This window comes from Selaginella moellendorffii, unplaced genomic scaffold, assembly GCF_000143415.4.
Source record: "Selaginella moellendorffii unplaced genomic scaffold, v1.0 SELMOscaffold_197, whole genome shotgun sequence".
NCBI lineage: Eukaryota > Viridiplantae > Streptophyta > Lycopodiopsida > Selaginellales > Selaginellaceae > Selaginella > Selaginella moellendorffii.
In genome coordinates, this window is record NW_003314457.1 from 19,582 (window position 1) to 40,646 (window position 21,065).

Below are 21,065 nucleotides of genomic sequence, written 5' to 3' on the forward strand. Positions count from 1 at the left end.
TGTTAATCGTGATGGTTTAAGAGCTAGGCCTGGTGCTAATGCTGGTGTTGGTGCTGGCAGTGATGACAAGGGTGGTGCTAGTTGGTGGTGGTGTAGGTGGCAATGGCGGTGGTGGGGGAGGAGTTCTTGGTGGCAGTGGTGGTATTCTAGGCTGGGGTGAAGGAGGTGTTCTTGATGGTGGTGGTGGTGGTGGTGGAGTGGAGGAGGTGTTCTTGATGGTAGTGGTGGAGGTAGGGGTGGTGGTGTTCTAAGCTGGGTTGGAGGAGGCGGCAGTGGTGGTGTTCTAGGTGGTGGTGGCATTCTAGGTGGTGGCAGAGGAGTTCTTGGTGGTGGCAGTGGTGGAGGAGGAGTTCTTCATGGCAGCAGCGGAGGAGTTCTTGGTAGCGGAAGTGGAGGTGTTCTAGGTGGTGGTGGTGGGGGAGGGGGTGTTCTCAGTGGTGGTGGTGCCGGTGTTCTAGTGAGGAGGAGGTGTTCTTGGTGGTGCTGGTGGTGTTCTTGGCAGTCGTGGGGTGGTGTTGTAGGTGGCAATGGCAGAGGAGTTCTTGGCAGTGGTGGTAGTGATGGTGGTGGAGGTGAACAAGCATTTGGAGTAAAATAATAGGGTCCATATGATTATATCCATTATTGATGCATGTTCTTAAGGATTGGCCAATTGATCTACCATTTATGTCTGTTAAAAAAGAACACCCCTGGGGTGCTCTAGTCATGTCCACGCTCACTCGGCAACTCCCAATATCTATTCTAGTCTTCACTAATTCAAAGATATCAAAGTATCCTTTGCTATTTGTAAATGATGAATCTGGACAAACCAGGTTTACCTTGGCATAAGATTAGAAAAATACAGAAGATAAATAATTTTTCTTACTGAAGATGCCACTCAAAGAGCAAACCACAGTTAGTACAATAAATATAGCCTTCCACTTTGATGTGGCAGCACAATAATTCTCATTTTTCAGAATTACTGCAAGTAATAAAATTAAATAGAGAAATGTTTTTCTTTCCATACTTAATGAGGTAAAAGAATGCCCTTTTATAATCTGCATTGCATCAAGTGAAAAAATCTAAGGTACAACTAATCAGCTGCTAGACTTTTTTTTCAAACTCAGATTTTCTGATTTATGTGATCTCATGTTTCCATTTACTATGCCAATGATCTACTATTGTAATAATAATAATAATAATAGTGAAAAATCTCAGTATACTTTCTTAGAAAGTACAAAATTTAGACTTTGTATCTAATCTTGTCTAAGACATATTTGTTCAAATGATTAAAATAGTGGTTAACACCTAGATTAAGAAAGTTGAGTGGCTGAGTTGAGCTACATGGTGTATCTAGATGCCCATCCTTATGCTACATGGGCATCTAGATAGGTGGTATATATGCTAACATCAAACATCCCACCCAGATCTTCATTACTGTTTGGTGCTGGACTCCAATTTTCCCCAGGTAAAACAATCTATGTGTCAGTTGTAAATCTACTTTTTTAACCTTTAACCTTTATACTTTTACAGTCTAGCAGAATATTCTTAGAATAACTTTTATTTTGTTGCTTTTCAAGGTCATAAGGGTCAAAGGAAATAAGTAGATCACTCATCTTGGTGCAACAGAGCTGCCAAGCAATTGGTCTTTAGTCTTCCATCACCCACACTTTCTTGCAATGCTCAATAAATTAGGCACCTCTAGTAGCCACACTATTGTATCCTTGGATTCTGTTTGTGGAAATAGTGTGTATTTTGACACTAAAGATGCTATAATTGATCAAGTTCTGGTCAACACATTTTAGTCTAGTTATTTTCAACAGGTAGATCATGTTTAAAAGCCTATAAAAGGCCAATAACAACCTTCATGGTTGTTGAGAACCTCCAGAAATAAAAAGATTTCTGAGGGCTTAATACCTTCGATCTAGAATCCAGCCTAGCAATATTGAGCTGGCAGAGAGTTCATATAGGGATGGCTTGGCTTAAGATCACATATCCTTAACCATATTGAAACTTAGATAATGAAAGGATGCCAAAAGCCATAAAGATCACAAACATCTGTTCTATCACCTTATTCTATTTCATATTATTCCATTCACCTTATTCCATGAATGAAGTACCACCAAAATGCTTACCTCTCACTATGGTCTTTCTATGAAATGGCAATGGTGAATGATTATGTTTCTTGGCAATGGTTATAGAGAGGATAATTGAAAAATATCACATGATAATTTTTAAATTTTACTTATTATTTTTATATTATTCTTTCAATTAAATAAGCAAACCCTAGCATAGAGCCGAGGTTTGCAGCGCCACGAACAGATCATTCTCGCCAGCGTCTGGAGATGGCGGCGCCGGCGCCTCCGCTTTGCCCTCCAGGATCTGCACCACGCGGCTCATCGCTGGCCTAGATCCTGGATCCTGGTGGATGCACCACAGCGCGATCTTGAGCGCCGTCTTGAATTGCTCCCAATCCACGCTGCCGCTCGCCAGGTTTGGATCGGCAATGCTCTCCAGCTCCGAGGTCATTTACTTGTGGAACACTCGCCGGGCGGTGGCAGTGGCGCATTCTCGTATTCCTTATCTCCGCTGCCGAGCTCCATGAGGGCCTTCCTCTTGCCGCTCAAGATATCCAGCAGGAGCATCCCAAAGCTATAGACGTTGGCCTTGGGGGTGATGGATTGGCTCTCGAGCCACTCCGGGGCCAGGTATCCCCTGGTTCCTTGCACGGTGGTGACGCTCATCGATTCTTTTCTCATCATCCTCGCCAGCCCAAAGTCGGCCACCTTTGGCCGGCCAGCAGCACGTTTTGTGGCTTGATATCGCAGTGGACGATGCGCTCGCCACAGGAGGTATGTCAATCCTTTGGCAATCCCCAGCGCGATTGAGTGTTGTGTCTCCGAGGTTGAGAAGATCTCTTGGGAGGCGGCAGACGAGGACGAGGCCGAGAGGTGGTGGTCGAGAGAACCGTTTGTCATGAACTGGTAGACGAGGAGGTGGCGGTCTCCCTCGGCGCAGTAGCCGAGGAGGCGGACCAAGTTGACGTGGTGTACTCTTCCAATCGTGCTCACCTCGGCTTTGCATTGCTTCTCGGCCTGGTTCACGGTGGTGATCTTCTTCACGGCCACAATACCACCTTTCTCCGGTATGTTTCCTCTATACACGCTCTCGAATCCTCCCGAGCCTAACTCGTTGCGGAAGTTGTCCGTAGCATCCTGGAGCTGGCGATACGTGAACTTGGTCGGGAGCCCCTCGATCTCTCCCGTCATCTCCTCCCATTTCCTGCGGGAGGTTTTCGTCCACACAGCCGCCACGACCGCGGCTCCAGTGGCAAACAGCCCGAGCTCGACGATGGCCACGGACAGAATGATGGGGTGCCGCGAGAGGTAGACTGTCCATTTGTTTATCTTTCGCATGACTTGGTCACTCACAGTGGCGTTTGCATCCGCGAGGAAGGGATCGTGCTGGTCGTCGGCTGCAGATGTGTCCAGGCTCGACAACTTCATAAACACCATGTTGATCTCGTTTAAGGTCTGCTTACCGTTGTAGAGCTTGTTGGAGCTGCCTTTGAGGAAGCACAAGCCCGTGCCGTCGTACTTGTACGCGGCTGCCAGGCACTTACAGTCTTGCATGCAGGTGTCCTTGCACTTCTCGAGCGACTTGATGGCCGAGTCGAAGTTGTAATCGTTGAAGTAGTAGTCTGCTCGATTCACCTGGACGAGCTTCACCGAGTTCGAGGAGTTTTGACAACCTCCCAGAGGTATGTCGTAGTCACATCCCTTCGATTCGTCGTTTGGATCAACTCGGTGAAAGCCAGGAGGACAGCTGCAAGTTTTTGTGGGCCTGTAGGTGCAGAGAGCGAAAGGTCCACATGTTCCAGGACGTCGCACTCGTGCATGACGGCTTGCCAGACGATGCTCCAGGAGCCACTCTTGTTCTTCTAGATCCTGAGATTGCCATCGTTGTCCAGCGTAAGTCTCCTCAACACATTCCCATCGTCATAGTCAAGCGCGTAGGCTTGTGAACTCATTGATCCTGATGCCCAACTCTTTCCAGTTGCGTCGTAAAAGGAAAGGACCCCTTGAGAGCTCAAGTTCAAGACGGCCGGGAACTTGAGAGAACGATCAAGCTGTTCAAGACGTGCTCTCCGGTTTCGTCATCCAGGCAAGTCATGGTGGAGTTCAGTGTCGGATTTGCAATAGACCAGTACTTTTGCGGGACCTCCAGCTTTAAGTTCTTGAGCAGCACCTGACCACTGTTGAGAACAAGCTGGTATGCTCCAGATTGAGAAATCAACCTCGTGTATCCCAAGGACGGATTTCCTTGCGTGCGGAGCTGCTGCTCGGGCAGAAGGTTGTTCGTTGGAGAGTCGAAGCTCTGCCATGCAACTTTCTTGTCTTTCTGAAGGACAACTAAGTTCCCGTTCTCGAGCAGCGCAGCACTTTCAGCACAACATTGTCCGGGATTGGTTTGCCAGAAGGGGACGGAGCTGCTGCCATCAGTGACGGAAAGTCCTCCCTTGGCTTTCAACTCAAGCTTGGCATTTTCACTCACCTGGACCAGCTGCCCGTTTGCCATTGCCATCCAGACGACAGTCTTCTTCGGATCTATATCATACCAGATCGCGAGATTGAAGTTCCGGGTGCTTGAAGTCTCAGGCATTACGAATCCAAATCCAAAGGTTCCTCCAGGTGATCTCCAAGGGCTTCCTGTTGTGACAGTGCTTCCGCGCAAGAAGTCGGCCAGGACTCTGCTGTAGTAAGTCGAAGAGAGCAGCAGCATGAGAGTATGTAGCTTCATGAATGTTGTTTCTGACATGGTTTCTCCAAAGCTTGCTCTCACTAAGTTTTTCTTCTTTATTGCAGTTCTGTCGTTTCGTTGGAGTTACGTTCCCGGATTGAATTGATCAAAGCCCAAGTCAATCGTTGTGAAAGTCATCTACTTTCAGGTTGACTTTGCTAAGGATACTACTATTATAAGTAGTTCTTGTGAGGTATGATCAGTTTTATTTTCAATTGTTTTTATTGCCATGAATTTGTAGCAAAACTCAGAAGGATATGAGAAATCATGGAGGATATCTTGTAGTTGACATCGACCAAGTCAAATTGTAGTTCTGATATAGCTTTCAGAGTTCACTTATTTTCTAACTAGGGAGGTGCATTTGCAGGAGAAAGAACAAGAACTTTTTTTCCTGATGGCAGCAAAACTAGTGACGCTAGTTCTACTGGTGCTCCTGGTGCTGAATTGCAAGGGGATTGGACTGGGAGACAAGCTTGGTGCGGGGCAGCCACCATGGATGTCACTTAACAGCACTTTTGCATTTGGATTCCACACAAGCGATGGGATTGGTGAGCTCTTTACTCTTGCAATCTGGCATCAAAGGACAGGAACAGTAGTATGGGAGGCCACTGAAGCGCTCATCAAGAATGGTAGCACGACCGAGAAACCGAAGATCAAAGTAGGCAAAACTGGAGAGCTCGAGCTTAAAGAAACTGGACTCATCGTTACAGACAAGTCCATGACAGTATGGCTTGTCCGCTGTGAGAATTGTTCTATCGCCACCGCGTCCTTGGAAGAAACTGGCAACTTTGTGCTGCTCGACCGTAGCTCGGACAGGATTTGGCAAAGTTTTGACTTCCCAACAGATACTCTCCTTCCTGGACAAGAACTTCGTGGAAATACGAGTTTGGTCGCTGGAAAGTACCGGCTTAGCATGAACAGGCGGGGTATTGAACTCTACTTCCAGGACTACTTGAATCAATCCTACTGGGGCATCATCAACAAGCAGCTCAACACCTCAGAGTCGACAATGACTTCTACTCCGAAGTTCACTTTCAGCATCGATGGTCATCTTGCCTTTTTCGATGCCAACGGAAGCTCCTGGTACCGCTACAAGTTCGACAACGCTCAAAAGTACCCGATAGATCTCGGCGATACGAGCGTGATCCGGAGGCTCACGCTGGAAAAAAACGGAATGTTGAGGAGTTATAGCTGTGGCAGCGGGGAAAAAAGGTGGAGAGTGGTATGGCAGTCGGCATTGCTCGAATGTGAAATTTTTGGGACGTGTGGAGCTTTTGGCTTGTGTGGATACAAGCCGAGGAAGAGCTGCTCGTGTCCACCGGGATTTCATGCTGTGGATTCCAGTGAATCGGCCGGATGCGTCCGCAACTTTCCCCTCAGCTGTTCTTCCGGTAACGCTACTTCTTCTGCGAGCAAGATGGTGGAAGTTCAGAGGGCCATGTACGTTGGAAATCTTTTGCAACAACTCTCCAAAGATCCGATTTCCCTCGAGCAGTGCAAGGTCTCTTGTTTGAAGGATTGCCGCTGCCTGGGTGCTACGTACATGCTCGCGGGAACAAAACGTTGTAGTCTTCTTGGTGGTGAAGATGGAAGACTCTTCAATGGTGTCCAGGCAATGGAGCGGACCTCCATCGCACTTCTCAAAGTTTCGGCACTGGATCCATTGACAACTTCTTTCTCCGAGGACGTGTTTGTGACGGTCCTGGATGCTTATACGCCGTCACTCCCCGATTCTTTGAGAAACTGGAGTTACTTCTCTGACGCGGGTCACAGACTGGTCTTTGCCATCGCAATTGGAGAGCTCGCCAGTTTCTTGTGCATCGCGTTGTCGGCGTGGTTCTGCTGGCGAAGATCTCTTCGTGAAATGTGGAAGAAAGCCGCCAAGGATCACCGCGGCCCGACATGGTTCTCGTACGAGCAGCTGGAAGTTGCCACAAACCATTTTAGCTGCAAGCTCGGGGCCGGTGGATTCGGAAGTGTTTACAAGGGTGTTCTTCCGGATATGACGGTGGTGGCAGTAAAAACTCTTGAAGGAGCTGCCAGCCACGGCGAGAAACAGTTTAAAGCCGAGGTCGCCACCCTTGGAAGGGTTCATCACGTCAACTTAGTGAAACTTTTGGGCTACTGCGCTGAGGGAAGCCATCGTTTACTCGTCTACGAGTTCCTGAGCAACGGATCACTGGACCAAGAGTGTAGCGATCTCTGGGGAACGAGGTATGTTCGTGCTCTTTCCAAAGTTTGTCTACTAAGTTGGTTTACAGGTACTCGATTGCTCTTGGTGTTGCAAAGGGCATCACGTACTTGCACGAGGAGTGCTACGATTGCATCCTCCACTGCGACATCAAGCCGCAAAACGTTCTCCTCGACGAGAACTTCTGTCCAAAGGTGTCGGACTTTGGCCTGGCCAAGCTCACTGACAAAGAGCGGGCTCTCGACGTGACCACCATCCGAGGAACTCGAGGCTACATGGCACCCGAGTGGGTCGGCGACCGTCCCATCACCTCCAAAGTGGACGTCTACAGCTACGGCATGGTGCTACTGGAGCTGCTCAGCGGCAACGACAAGTCGAGAATCGGCCAGAACCGCTACTTTCCAGTGTGGGCTTTTCAAAAGTACGTGGCCGGAGAGCTCCACGCCATCGCGGACCCGGGGCTTAAAAGCTTGGAGTGGAACGAGTTCGAGCGGATGATCAAGGTGGCGTTTTGGTGCATCCAGCTCGACGCCAGGTCCAGGCCGAGCATGAGCCGGGTGGTGCAAATGCTGGAGGAGCCCGACTTGGAGGTGGCTGTGCCGCCGTTTCCAACGCCAGCCTCGGAGGAAGTGGTGAGCGGGAATAGTCCGAGCTTTCTTCCTCCACTGTCACAGTCGGTGATCGATCCAAGATAGAATTCAAGTAAGAAATCTCTTCAGTCTATAGAGTGTGAGAAAGTCTCGCGGGACGGGACCATTTCAAAGCTTCGTCATCCAACAAGGAGGACTTTGCCCTGTCTGGCCTGCTTCTCTGCCTGTTCCATGGCGGTCTCGTAGTCCTCGAGAGGAAATTTAGCCACCACTGGAAGCGATCCTATGATCTTTGCCTGGAAGAGCTCTGGGATCTCTTTGGCCATCAGCTCTTGCATGTCCCCTGAAGCAGCTGTCAAGCTCCAGAAAGAATGGGAAACTTTTCTCGCGAGATCGTTCACCGATATCACCGAGTCTGATGATTCGAGGCTCCCGATAGTGAAGACTTTCCCACCAGATTTCACGCAAGCGGCAGCGAGCTTAGTTTGCGACCCCGATACCATGTCGATCGCTCCCTCCACTCCGGCTCCATTTGTAAGTTCTTTCACTTTGGCAGCAACATCTTCCCCACGAAGATCACGCAAACTTAGAAATTATCGGGTCTGGGTGAATTGTACCTTCTTTTGTCACGTTGAGAACTTCGTCAGCACCGATGCGCTTGAGCTCTTCCTTGATTTCGTCACGCCTCACAAGGTTGATGGTCTTGATGCCCCAGTGCTTTGCAAGCTTGATAATGATCCTAGTGCGTGAAAGATCGTTTCGTTTGTGAGAGTCGAGACCCTACTAAAGATTTACCTTCCGAGCACCGATCCAGCGCCATTCTGGAGGACGTAGCTTCCTTTTGGAGCATTGATATCCTTGAGAAGACCATAGCCCGTCCAAGGATTGATAATCAGCTGTGCCGCATCCTCGTCGGAGATGTCATGAGGCATCAAAATCACGTCTTTCTCTGAGACAGTGACAAAATCCTGCCAAGAGCCTGGTTTGGCAGAGAAATAGTTCCACAGAAATATAGGAACCACTCTATCCCCTTTCTTCACATGCCTTACACCTTCTCCCACCTTCAAGAGATTGGAAACGATCAGAATTTCTTCTTCTTCTTTTTCCCTATGAAACCAACCTCTTCAACTATGCCAAAGCCTTCACTCCCTGGAACAAACTCACCCTTGTCGAACATCCCAATGGAGAAGGACTGCTTGATGATGATGCGATCGAAGGGATGGATGGGCCTGGCAGTGATGCGCACCACCACACTCCCGGGCTCGGCTGCTCCGGGCCTGGGAACATTGACAAGCTCCGGGCCTTGATTCGCCTCCCCGGCACCACAAACCTTTTGACGCACTGCTCTCGCAAAGTTTCCCTCAGCCATGATCGCGTTGTTTGCTTGCTGACTTCCTGCTAAACTTTGTTTATATAAGTCCGGTACTCTTTCCTTCCAGCTGCATTGCACCTTTCTTTGTTGTTTCCAAACCAATAAAAAACAAGAAACAATGGAAAATGTTGAATTTTCCTTCAAGTTCACAATTTCGGAAAGTTTCTCTAGACAAAGTCACTGTTAAATTTTATGCCATCTCCTGTGGGGGTTAATACGTATTTATGTAGCCAGTTTGAGTTCGAGATCATGAATGTCATCAAATTCTTTTTCATTAAGAAGCGCACACATAAATACATAATAGTTTATACTTTTACATAGTAAGACCTCAACCTTTATCAGGATTAGGAATCATATTGGGAACTGCAAGAAACACTTGACGAGCGCGAGCTTTGACAATGGAAGAAACAGAAGTAACGAACGACTTGAACTTGAGAAAAGGCCGAGAACCTCATTGGCGGAGATCACAGGCTCCTCGTCTACGAATTAATGCTACTTGACAAAGCCAGTCCTCGTGCACCCACCTCGAGCTGGGACAAACGCTACGCTGTTGGATCCAGTGGCATCTCCCAAAAAAACATGGGCAACTGTGCCGCCACATAAAATGAAAACTTGTGGGCTCGGAGGTCTTAAAGTTCCAATGCGCAAAAGCAAAAGAGCCAGCCATGGTTGGACAGGTCGCTACTCATAATGCTTTCGTGCGTGATCACTCTTCCTTCGAAGATTTGTGGTTTGTTTTTCCAAACCTTTCTTATGTGCTATGGTGACAGACAGTCCTGTGGTGGCGTGAGAAACATAAGACTTTGTTTCCAAAGGTTACTAGTCCTACCAAACCTTACGTGTCCCTCAGGTGTCTTATCATCTCCAGGACGAGCAGTGGGCTGCCTCGGACTAAAGATCAACAAAAAAGATTGCGTCGATCCAGGAAGAACATATCTTAGGCAGATTAATCATTATTTCGCTGCTACCATGGGGCCTTGCTATGACATAACTATGACATATCACCAAGGATTATTTGGACCGCCCGGCTAGCTGGAGCTGCTGCCTGTTGACAACGTCGTGGTAGTAGAGCAGCACGCACATCGGCTGCCCGACGATGCAAAAGAAGAACCAGAAGATCATGTTGCCGACCATGGAGCTCTGGAACTTGCGCTGGAGGACGTTGGTCACCAGAACCAGCGGCACCTGGAACATGATCCCCAGAAACGCCCAGCCCCGCAGCATGTGGCACGGCACCGCGATGCAAATCTCGTGAAAGATCCCGGAGATGACGAACACCACCAGAATGGCGAGCTGCTTGTGGAGGCCCAGCCGGAGGCACGGGAAGTAGACGTGGCGGACGAGCCAGCGGTGGACGGGCATGTTCCACAGCCGCCAGTACTCGTCCACCGACTTGGCGTTCCACCAGTCCTTGTAGAACTCGCGGTCGCCGAAGCACAGGATCTCCGCCACGATGTTGAGCCACAGGTGGAAGAAGCAGTAGAAGAAGCCGAGCCAGACGTAGAGCGTGGGGATGGACAGCTTGAGCACGCGCTCGATCGCGTAGAGGTAGTTCCCCTTGAGCGGGTGCGTCGAGTTCCGGATGATCGGATTCATGTACTGCCCGATGATGAAGCCCATGAATCCGTTGAAGACGATCCACTTGCCCAGCTGCCGGAGCACCCACCCGGTTCTAATCCGCGGCGAGCGCGGGTAGCTCAGCTGGTAGCACAGCGTCGGCGCCGCCATGAAGTAGGCGATGTTCTTGAGCGAGATGTTGTCCGGGTAGTCGATCGCCGGCGCCTCGGCGGGGAGCTCGATCTTGCCACCGTCCTTCTTCACCGCGCGGATGTCGGCGTTCGTGTGCGCGTAGGAGACGAGCTTGAGCCAGCCGGTGACGGCGATGAGCATGAGAACCAGCCCCGAGAGGAGATCCGACTGGAACATCTCGATCACGTAGATCGGGTAGAGCAGCGCGGCGGCGAGGTTGATCAAGTGGAGCGGCGCCACGGCGGTGGCGGGACGGCGGGCCTTGATCTTCTCGATGACATAGGCGGCGAGGGGGAAGATCAGCAGGGAGAGGCCACACATGAGGAGCGGCCAGTCCTTGAGCGACTTGGAGCTGAAGAGGACCTCGGCCTGGATGAGGAGGCCATACTTCATGAGATTCTCGATGATGAGCCGGCTGTTCACCGCCACCAGCACGACGATGCAGAGGTTGAAGAGGCCGGCGTGGCTCTGCGTGAAGATGGCGTCGGAGCTGAGCGGGCTCTCCTTGCTCCGCCGGTGCGCCGGGAGCGAGGGCCGCATGGCTTGCATGGCCGCCGCGAGGAAAAGGAGGAGGAGGAGGAGAATCCAAGCGGCGGCGAGAACAAATGTACCTGCGCGGAGGGATCGGCGGATCCAGCAAGGAGCGGGGAGGCGCAGGCGCAGTAAATTCTCATGCCCTGGCGCTCCGGGCTTCCTCCTGAAAGCTGGACATAGAGGAACCCTAGAAATTCCCAATTTTAGGGTTCTTGGGCAGGGGAGAGTTAGGGCTCTTGGGCATTAGGAAATCCCAACTTTTAGGGTTCTTGGGCCAAAGTTAGGGTTCTTGGGCAGGGAGGGGCGAGAATGACCAAGGTCGTGGCCGGCGCGGGCGCCAATCTCCTGTCCCAGCACGCCAAGGAGCACAACCAGGACGCGACCGCGTACGTGGGCAACCTGGATCCCCAGGTAACCGAGGACATCCTGTGGGAGCTCTTCACGCAGGTGGCCCGCGTCCAGAGCGTCTACATCCCGCGCGACAAGATTACCACCGCGCACTCGGGCTACGGCTTCGTGGAGCTGGCCAACGAGACGGCGGTGGACTACGCCGTCAAGATCCTCAACAACTGCCGCCTCTACGGGCGGTGCATCCGGATGAGCAAGGCCTCGCACAAGGACGAGAACGTCGGCGCCAATCTCTTCGTGGGCAACCTCAGCCGGACCGTGGACAACTATCTCCTGGGATCCATCTTCAGCGGCTTCGGCCGCGTCGTCTACTCGAGCGTCGTCCACTCGGACGACCAGACGCGGCCCGGCTATGGCTTCGTGCACTACGACTGCTTCGAGGCGTCGGACCTGGCCATCGAGAGCATGGACAAGCAGTTCATCGAGAACCAGCAGGTGAGCGTGTCGTACGCGCGCAAGAAGGACAGCGGCGAGCTGCACGGGTCGCCCGCGGAGCGCGAGATCGCCGCCAAGAACCCCGACCGGAAGCCGCACATCATCCCCAAGTTCCAGCCGCCGCTGCCGCCGCCCGAGGCCTCCGCCGCCACCGGGGGGTACTACCATGGTTACGGTAGCGGGGTGCCGTACACGGTGATGCCGCCGCCGCCCCCCCAGCAGCACGACTGGTCGCACCACCACCACCACGCGCAGGCGGCGCCGCCCGCGCCGGCGGTGGTAGCGGCGCCGCCACCGCCGCAGGGGCAGTGGTTCCCGTCGCCAGGGGCGCCGCCACCGCACCAGGCGTGGATGCCACCACCGCCTCCGCGGATGTAAGGTAGCCACTTTTTTTCTTTTCTTAGAGTTGTGGAAGCTCTAGCAGAGCTTTGGATGAAAGACTGTATGCTATAAGTTTTGTCCAGGAATCTATCTCCAAAAAGTTTGGAAGCTGTATATGCTTCAACCGAGAAGATAGATCATAAACCAAGAACAAAAGCAAAGAAATGTACGCACAAACAGGAGTTACAAAGTTTCGAAGATCTACAGCCACAGCCAGTTCCTCATTGCTTCTACGAGAAGATAGATCAAAAACCAGCAAGAACAAAAGCAAAAAACTGTTACCTTAGCGAACGAAGTCGAGCTTTCCAGTTTGCAAAGAAGCTCGTATGCACATCTGCGGTCGAGCTTATGCTGGAGCCGAAAGTCCCGTCCCGCGTACTGCGAGCACAAGGCCTCGGTGTCTGACGTGAGCGGCGGGAGTATCTCCGAGCAGCTTGGAAGACACGGAGACGCAGGAGCCACCGCCTCGCCGCTTTCATAAGCCAAGTCCGCTGCCAGGATCCACACGAGATCTGGATCGCTGCTTGATAGAGCACTCGCTGTCTCCGCGGCTAGCTCTTTCAGCTCCCACTGACTGCAAGCTAAGCTCACCACCGCCCCGGCAACCGTCTCAAAGATTGCATCCAAGGCTGGAGCACTCTTCTTGTCCCCGCTTATAGCTTTGATGCACTTGAGCGCTGCTTCTTGGACTTTACGAACTGTTCCTGGAGACTCCCTGGTGGCAAGAGCTCGAGTGGCAGGCTGCGCTATAAGCTGGTCGAGACCGACCCGGCCTCCAGTTACCGGACCGTCTTGAAGAAGCCGTAGAAGCAAAGGCAGGACGTCCTTTTGCAGGCGACGAGCTAGAAAAGATCCACCGCATTCGCGCGCAACAAATGCTATGGCACTCAAACATCTTACGAGAACCTGCGAAGGAAAACTTGTCTGCAAACTGGAAAAAGAGAGTAGCACTTAAGCTAGCTTACCGCTGGGTGTTCACTCCTCAAGCAGCATACTACGTGAGGCCAGATCTGGTGGATGGTAGGAAGAAGCTTGTTCCCGTCGTTGGGGTCCCTGTCCGGTGTTTCATAATCCAAGTTGCCTTGGGACCTTTCGAAAGCTTGCATGGCTTCTTCCCATCTCAAGTTGCTAGCTTTATAAGCGGCTTCGATCTTAGACAGCGCTGCAACACCATCCTGTAACAACATCACGGCTCATTAACATTTGCGAACACTCTGTTCAATACCAACCTCTATTATGTCAAGTGCAAGAATCCTCGCGGGGATATTTTTCGAGGCAAGTAGCGGAGCCGAAGACACAATGCACGAAGATGCCACCGTCAAAACTGAATGGTGGCATCTTTTGTGCTGCAGCAACGTCTGAATGTTCTGCTCCCCTTCATCCATAGATGATGGCAAATCTGAAAGATAGCTTCGCTCAGAAACGAATACAGTAAAACACCATACCCACCACTCGACGCTAGTTCAAAGCTTTCATGCCTAGCAGCTCTAGTTATTTCTCGCAGTGCCTGTTATCAATGTGATTAGCTAGTTGATGACGATTTCATACACCATTACCTTCAGGATTGGAACCGTAAGGTAAGGATGGTGGTGCCTGCCAGGTATTTCCAGTTCCTGGAGAAGACCTCGCATCTAAACCAGGGAGAGTTAAGCAAGTTGAGACTTCAGATCACTTACTGGTTCTTCGAGGAGGGGAAGCAGGTCGGCTGCAGCTCCAGTTTGTTGTAATATAGCGGTCAAAAACTCAGGCGCATGAGGATACATTGATATGTGCCTCAGTTGCCGACACAACGAATCCACCACATGATCCAAATTTGCCACTACCAGTTTTTGCACCTAGAAACGGAAAAAAACGAGTTATTATCCACAATTTGTAAGCAGAAGCATAACTTACAGAAACATAACCGGAGTGATGGGAAATTGCACGTAACGAAATGCTCGCTGCGTGGGCGACCGAATATCGGCTACAGCCCAGCTTCTCCAATAGGGGATAAATCACCAAGCCCAAGTAGCCGCTGGTTTCGAACGAGCTTCCCAAAGTCATTCCGAAAATTCCAACACCTTCAATAAGCACCTGTAAAGCTTTTATGAGACGATCATGCAAGAAATACACAAACCTGTTGAAGTGTTGCATTGTCTTCGAGGATAGCCAGATCACTCTCGTCACTTCCTTGAGAATCAACTGGAAGATCCCACAATTCTGACACCATGTAATCGTGAAGGACGTCGTCAATGGCGTCACGGACATGTGAAAGAAAGTCTGCCTTCGGCAGCGGATCCCATTCATTGGATTCTTTACTTCCGAAGAGATTATTCCTGTCCAGCCAAGTTCCAGATGCTCCGTAGATAATCTCGTTCAATGCGCAAGCTGCAGCGGCAGCAGAGCGTCGAAGCTGGCCACCCTTGTCAGCTCCACTTTCCGATGCACAATCACGGATAGACGACTGGAGGAGTAGTAGCAAGTCCGCTAAACTTGGTTTGTCGACAGAACCTCTCAAGCTCGAGAAACCAGCAAGTCTCAGAGTGCTTGCCAGTGCATCATACAGCTTCACTTTTCCAGCCTGCGTGAACCAAGGAGCTGTCCGAGGCAACTGATCATTTGCCACTTCAGCCTCAAGACTCGCTCCATGCGGAAGTGAAATCTCTCGAAACTTGTAGCCTCCGGATTCAATGTAGCCGGACGATGCAAACGTTGAAGGAAGACTTAGAGATTGTGTCATAATAGTGATGAACCGCGAAACACAAGCCTGAAACATCCGTCAGCCTTCAATTCCAAAAGATACTCAAATTAATTCAGGCTTACCGGAGATTGAAACAGCGACGTAAAGACAGCTCTGGGGCCTGAGTAATACATTGCGGCTGCTAGTCGTCGCGCATGATGCAATGCAGAAACTTCATCCGCTGAAATAACAACTTTAGGCAGATCCTCCAAAAGCCTGGATCATCAACTGTTAGGCTTTATCACAGTACTTGACTTTCAAACCTGTTGAGAACAGCAGTGAAAGCCGATCTTAGTTTGGAGTCACTTCCGGAATGCGCGAGGAATGAAAGACGGTGACTTGCAGTGGCCGAAACGGAGCTTGAATCACCGCAAGCAAAGAGCAGCAGAGTTTCCTGACATACATCAGTCATTCCCCAACAACGATCGCTAGCAAATATTGATCTTACCAAAAGCAATGGCATGCAGACTTCCAAGGTCTTCTGGCAAGATCCAATTATTTGCCCGGTAGCTTCCACGACCGCTTTACGTACAGCTGCGACCGGATGAGCACAAAGCTGAAACCATGTCAAGAAGCTTGAACTGCAAAAAGAAAAGGAGGAAGTTTCAAACGTACCAAGGGAAGAACATCCTGTAACAACTTGTCGATATGAGATACTGTGTCGGCAAGCCACCTTTCGTGGCACTCTACGCGCATGACCTTTCGATCCTCCATGCTCGTGTCTGCAACCTCAAGCTGATGCTCATCACGTCGAGTTTCATGTACCGCCTTCTTCGACAGCTTTTGCAAAGCTCCCAAAGCTTCCTGGTCCTGAATGCGAGGAGTGGCGATGTCTGCAGTTACTAAACTCCGGGAATCCGCAAGCACGAGAACGAGCAGCTCGGCAATCCCCAGGATCGCCTCACTCAACGACCGGCTGCTGGCAGCTGCTCCAACGGAATAGAACTGCGCGGCGGAAACAAAACCCGACCTCCCGTTGCTCACAACTGCACCCTTGATCACTTTTCCAAGCCCGCTGGCAACACCGGGAAGAAAAAACGCGAGAGCATCGGGCGATGCAACCTGGAAGAACTCTATTCAGCAAGAGAAGAAAAGGAAGAACTTGAATCACCTTCGTCACGACGATTCTAAGCGTTGCAAGAGAGTCGGCTCGTATTGATCCACTCCCCACGCCAGCTCTTGCAGCCTCGGCATGAGAGATCTGCAAGAAGAATCTAGTCACACTCAAGAGAAAAACCACACAAAAATACCTGGAGTAAGACCGAGAACAAATGGCCGATGGCGGCGGCCATCTCCTCCGACCGCATTCTCTCCGCGACATCTCCCTGAGGAGGCAAATGCTGGAACATGGAAGCCAGGCATTTGACAACCCCGTGGCGGAATTCTTCCGACGCCTCGTCGGGCGTGAGCATGGCCGCGCCGACGAGTTTCCGCAGCAGCGTCGCCATCTCCTGGATGTCTTGGACGGGGCATTTCCGCAGCAGAATCTCCAAACACGCAGCAACTCTCTCCGCCAATCTGTCGCTCACGATCACGGGCTTGGATCGCACCGCTACGCCCTTGGCTCGCAGCACCACGGCCGCGTCGATGAGGAGCAGCAGTGGGAAGAGCGCACACCTGACGATTCATCCCAGAATGAGGGAGAGAGAGAGAAAGGGGGGGATTTTCACTTTGCTTACTGGTAGCAGCTCTGGAGAGCCGATGCCGGGAGTGCCTCCAAAACCTTCTCGAGGGCCTCTGCCGCCTCGATCGCCTGGCCCTGCGCCTCGATGCCCGCGGTGGGAAGCTCCAGGAGCTTCGTGCACAGAGGCCGGAGCGCCGAAGAGGCCATCATTCACATTTTTAGGGTTTATACAGAGAAAAACTTAAACCCTTTTGCCCAAGGTGCTAACGATTTTGTAAAAATGCGGTTTTGCGATAAATTATTAACATACTATTACTTAACAGGATTTTCACTTGCGCAATACCCTAATGGACGAGTCACTCCCCACATTCTTGCTCTCAAAAGCTTCCATGGAACTTTGATCTTGGAGCAGGGTTGATCTTTAAAAGCAGTCTAGGACCAATCAACTGGGAAAAGAGGCTTCCTTGGATCAAGCAGACGAATTGGCTAGATCTTTTGCTCAAAAGTAACGGAGCTGGCTGATCAGAGAGAGCGAGAAAGAGGCCAGATCCATTTATTTAACGATTACATCAATACGGACTTCTACGCATTCATATCCAACAAAAAAGAATCTTTTGTGAGAGAGAAGTGTTTGGACGTCAGTACACATGGAAAGGCAAAAGGAACACGGGTTGAATACTGAAAGCAACACCTTGACTGCTGGGCTCATTCAATAACAATATCTCATCACAATATAAGAACAAAGACCGAGACACAGAGCAAGCAATGGCAAGTGTTGCGGATCTACAGCTTGATGGTCTGGTCATTCACCAAGATGGTTCATACACTCGTGGAACAATCCCAACGAGTCCGGCAAATCCCGATTTTGTGGATGGAGTGGCCTCGAAAGATCTGACAATTGAGGAGGAAAGCAATCTGTGGGTGAGGGTATTCTGTCCCCAGCAGAAGCATGAATCTGGTAAGCTGCCTATCCTATGGAGGTGGGTTCATTCAATCCAGCGCTGATGATATTGGATACCACCACCTTTGCGAGGATTTTGCAAAATCGGTGGTTGCACTTGTGGTCTCCGTGAATTACCGGATTGCACCAGAGCACCGCTTGCCAGTTGCTTATGAGGACGGATTTACCGCTCTGAAATGGCTTCAAGCAGTGGCCAAGAAGGAAGTTACCGCGCCCTGGCTGTCGGACTGTGCTGATTTTACCAAGGTTTTCGTGGTGGGCGATAGCGCTGCAGGGAATATTGTTTATCATGTCATGAAGCGAGCTTCAGCGAAGAGTGGCTCGGATTTGAAGCCACTGGTTCTGGCTGGCCAGATTCTCATCCAGCCGTTCTTTGGAGGTGTTGAGCGGACTCCCCCTGAGCTCGTCGAGTTCAAGCCTGGCCAACTTACGACTGAGTTGTGCGATGTGTTTTGGAAGTACACGCTCCCAGATGGAGCCAACAGAGATCATCCATACTGCAACCCAATGGTGGAGCTCCCCCATGCTCTCAATGATGCGGATATGCCAAGGACACTTGTTGTGATCGGGACCGCTGATTTGCTCCATGAAAGGCAGCTCGACTTTGCAAAGAAAGTGAAGGAGATTGGCATCCCAGTTCAGCAGGTTGTGTTTGAGAATGCAGGCCATGCGTTTTACATGACTGAAGGACAGGAGAGAGTGAAGCTTGTGGAAGTTCTGACAGAATTTGTAAGTCAAGAGATATAATACAAAACATTTGATACCACTTTTTAGCTCATGAGCTCAGAATTCAATAAATCTAATTGTCTTTAATTCTTCATTTATTATTTCAAAAAATGTCTAAATTTTGTTTTGAGTCTTACAAATAATCGCCACAGGAGCACTGTCCATCTCTAAAAATATGGAGCCTGCTCGCATACACTCCTCCAGCTTGGAGATGATTGCCGTGGCTTTTTGACAATCCTGGCACACTCTCAAATAACTGACGACACTTCCTGGCTTGGAATTGATCAACGCACAAGGGACTGCAAGCTTCTCGCTGTGCTAGGCACATCCTCTTTCTCGCCAACATCCTCGCAAAAACTTTGCTCCTCTCATCAAGCTTGCCTGTGCTCGAGTATATGTTGGCCATGAGAACATATGCCGCAGCACTGCTCGCGTCGAGCTCCACCAACGACTCGAAAGCCACCTCCCTCACGGCCACATTCTTCCATTTACACACCCCAAGCAGCGTCTTCCAGAGGCATGGATTCAATCACGTTTACTGCCCTGGGTTGCGAGGCCCAGCATACGTAGTGCTCTTTCCCTGGAGAAATTCCAAGCTTGTTGCTCATCACTGTGAAATACTTCCTTGCCTCTTCGACCAGACTGGTATGGCTGTAAGCGCTCAAAACCGACATGAAGGTCTCGGACCCGTCACTGCACTGGAAGATGGAGACCATGCCTTTCAAGCGAAACATGGAGACATGGTGCCCTTTTTGGCTCCAGGCCTCTATTCTCTCCAGCATCTCACACACCGGCAATACATGATATCCTGCTATCATGGATCCGCCAATAGCCAAGAGGTTGACAAGAATATTTTAAGACTATTCTGGCACAGTTAAGGTTTTAGTTATTAAATAAGTATTTTAAACCAAATTAATAAGTTTAATAATATTTAGATCTGTGTAAACTACCAGTATCTAATCTTAGTGGCAATAGTTGCTATTTAATAGAGGTTTTGCCTTATCAACTAGTTTACAGAAGAAATTATTATTTTAAAATTTAATACTTAGTATTTATATTAATTATTTAAGTTAGCATTCTCTAATTTATAATATATATTTATTTAAAGTTTTCATTGGTTTGCTTAAGCAAATCTGTAAGGGGATTGGGATGGTAGTGGATATACCTAGAATATGCTTGGATGTTCTAGGATATTCTACCATCTAATAGTTGTTATTCATTTAGATTAATCTTGTATTTATAATTTATAAACATGTTTATAATTTATAAACTTTCTTAAACCCTTTCTAGTATATTCTTTTTTATTCTATCATCTAATGGTTGATATGCAATAAGATTAATCTTGTATTTATAAATTACAAACATGCTTATAATTATAAACTTTATTTGATCAATTGGATTAATAAGTAAGAATAACATTATTATTAAGAAAACCAAGCGTTCCTACATGCAACACATAGCACTTTATTATTACTATCAAATCCCAGTCATAAGTAATGTCCTATGTTATTTTAGATGTAATTTATAAATAAAAATTTATTTATATTATATTGTGAGGTTCAAGTATACGGCTACAATGCCATATACTAATATTAGTATAGTGGGATTTTGGTAGTTGTCAGATTAGTTTCAATCTGAACCACTCGCTCCTGTATATAAGCTAAAGTTTTTGGGCTAATTGATATGCATATTTTCTATATTCCCTTTCCATATTCCATGCACTCACATTGGTGGAGGTGAGGGGCACCTTTGATTATTCCCTGAGGAGTGCTTGGATTTGAGATTTTGGTTTAGATTTAGCTTTTGCATTATCTAGATCTAGTTTTTTCCATTTCCTTTTTTATGTTCTTTCCTTTTAAGATTTTGGTTTTGATCTAGTTTTTTGCATTGTCTGGATCTCCCATTCCTTCTAAATTAACAATCTCCTCCTCCTTTGACTCTAGAGTAGTAGTTGGTACAATTGTTTGATGCTATGCAATTGCAATTGAACAACCAAAGTTAGTTAATGGTGGCATTCACAGCACATGGTATAACTCCTCTTGCTCTTGGTGCCAATCCTTGTGTTCGGCTAGAGTTTTTTCACGGGAATAATAGGGATGATATACCATTAGTTTGATCACTTCATAGTGATTGCCATATATCTCTCTTGGGATGATGCTCAACATTTGCATGAGTTTCCCATATGTCTCCAAGGGATGGCATTGCAATGGTACAATGGTTTGAGTGCAACCACTCGTAGGGATTGGAATGTTCTTTTGGACGTCTTCAAATGCACATTCGGACATGCTGATGATTGTGATGATGCCTTCCAACAATTACATCATCTTCGTTAAGGGCCATCTAAGTCGGTGATGCAATTTAGCGTTTGTTTCTGAAGCCTCTTACTTCGTGTGGAGCCAAATATGTCGGAGTGGATCAAGCTAGTAAGGTTGTAACTAGCACTTTGTCAAGATTTTGTTGGACTTGTGCATGTATTTGCTCCAACCACCCTTGATGGTGCTCTCCATTTGGCACAACATTCTGAGATATCACCTCTTCCACTTCTCATTGCACATCCTTCAGCTCCACTTTTTGTGAGCGATAGTTCTATTCTAAT

The 21,065-nt window shown here is 49.1% G+C and overlaps 5 protein-coding genes and 1 pseudogene across 7 annotated transcripts; 3 read left to right on the forward strand and 3 right to left on the reverse strand.

The window, feature by feature from the left end:
- LOC9648351 overlaps positions 1-4,797 on the reverse strand; it is an 11,064-nt pseudogene extending 6,267 nt beyond the window's left edge.
- A 376-nt stretch (positions 4,798-5,173) lies between these two features.
- LOC112343768 (G-type lectin S-receptor-like serine/threonine-protein kinase At1g34300) lies at positions 5,174-7,678 on the forward strand. The gene is made up of 2 exons (XM_024667791.1): positions 5,174-6,993; positions 7,041-7,678. Exons 1-2 carry the CDS (start codon positions 5,174-5,176, stop codon positions 7,663-7,665), a joined length of 2,445 nt encoding a protein of 814 aa, XP_024523559.1. The 3' UTR covers positions 7,666-7,678.
- On the reverse strand, positions 7,649-8,931 carry LOC9648347 (enoyl-[acyl-carrier-protein] reductase, mitochondrial). Its single transcript, XM_024667789.1, has 4 exons — positions 8,681-8,931; positions 8,356-8,621; positions 8,178-8,299; positions 7,649-8,122 (listed from the first exon to the last, which is right to left on the reverse strand). The coding sequence occupies exons 1-4, from the start codon at positions 8,927-8,929 to the stop codon at positions 7,740-7,742; spliced, it is 1,020 nt and encodes a 339-aa protein (XP_024523557.1). The 5' UTR covers positions 8,930-8,931; the 3' UTR covers positions 7,649-7,739.
- Positions 8,932-11,494: 2,563 nt separating this feature from the next.
- On the forward strand, positions 11,495-12,551 carry LOC9648354 (splicing factor 3B subunit 4). The gene has a single exon (XM_002994184.2). The coding sequence runs from the start codon at positions 11,525-11,527 to the stop codon at positions 12,434-12,436; it is 912 nt and encodes a 303-aa protein (XP_002994230.2). The 5' UTR covers positions 11,495-11,524; the 3' UTR covers positions 12,437-12,551.
- LOC112343766 (TELO2-interacting protein 1 homolog) lies at positions 12,486-16,997 on the reverse strand. Of its 3 annotated transcripts, none has more exons than XM_024667786.1 (16): positions 16,838-16,997; positions 16,409-16,775; positions 16,270-16,359; positions 15,774-16,220; positions 15,607-15,714; positions 15,422-15,552; positions 15,242-15,374; positions 14,556-15,185; positions 14,333-14,512; positions 14,116-14,274; positions 13,996-14,070; positions 13,889-13,946; positions 13,669-13,838; positions 13,405-13,614; positions 12,722-13,345; positions 12,486-12,666 (listed from the first exon to the last, which is right to left on the reverse strand). In XM_024667786.1, the coding sequence occupies exons 1-16, from the start codon at positions 16,990-16,992 to the stop codon at positions 12,661-12,663; spliced, it is 3,543 nt and encodes a 1,180-aa protein (XP_024523554.1). In that variant the 5' UTR covers positions 16,993-16,997; the 3' UTR covers positions 12,486-12,660. The 3 variants fall into 3 exon arrangements, with proteins under 3 accessions (XP_024523554.1, XP_024523552.1, XP_024523555.1); XM_024667784.1 differs by having other exon boundaries at positions 12,486-12,669; XM_024667787.1 differs by having other exon boundaries at positions 12,486-12,669; positions 16,829-16,873.
- Positions 16,998-17,557: 560 nt separating this feature from the next.
- On the forward strand, positions 17,558-18,556 carry LOC9648348 (probable carboxylesterase 17). The gene is made up of 2 exons (XM_024667788.1): positions 17,558-17,740; positions 17,816-18,556. Exons 1-2 carry the CDS (start codon positions 17,732-17,734, stop codon positions 18,488-18,490), a joined length of 684 nt encoding a protein of 227 aa, XP_024523556.1. The 5' UTR covers positions 17,558-17,731; the 3' UTR covers positions 18,491-18,556.
- Positions 18,557-21,065: the final 2,509 nt, after the last annotated feature.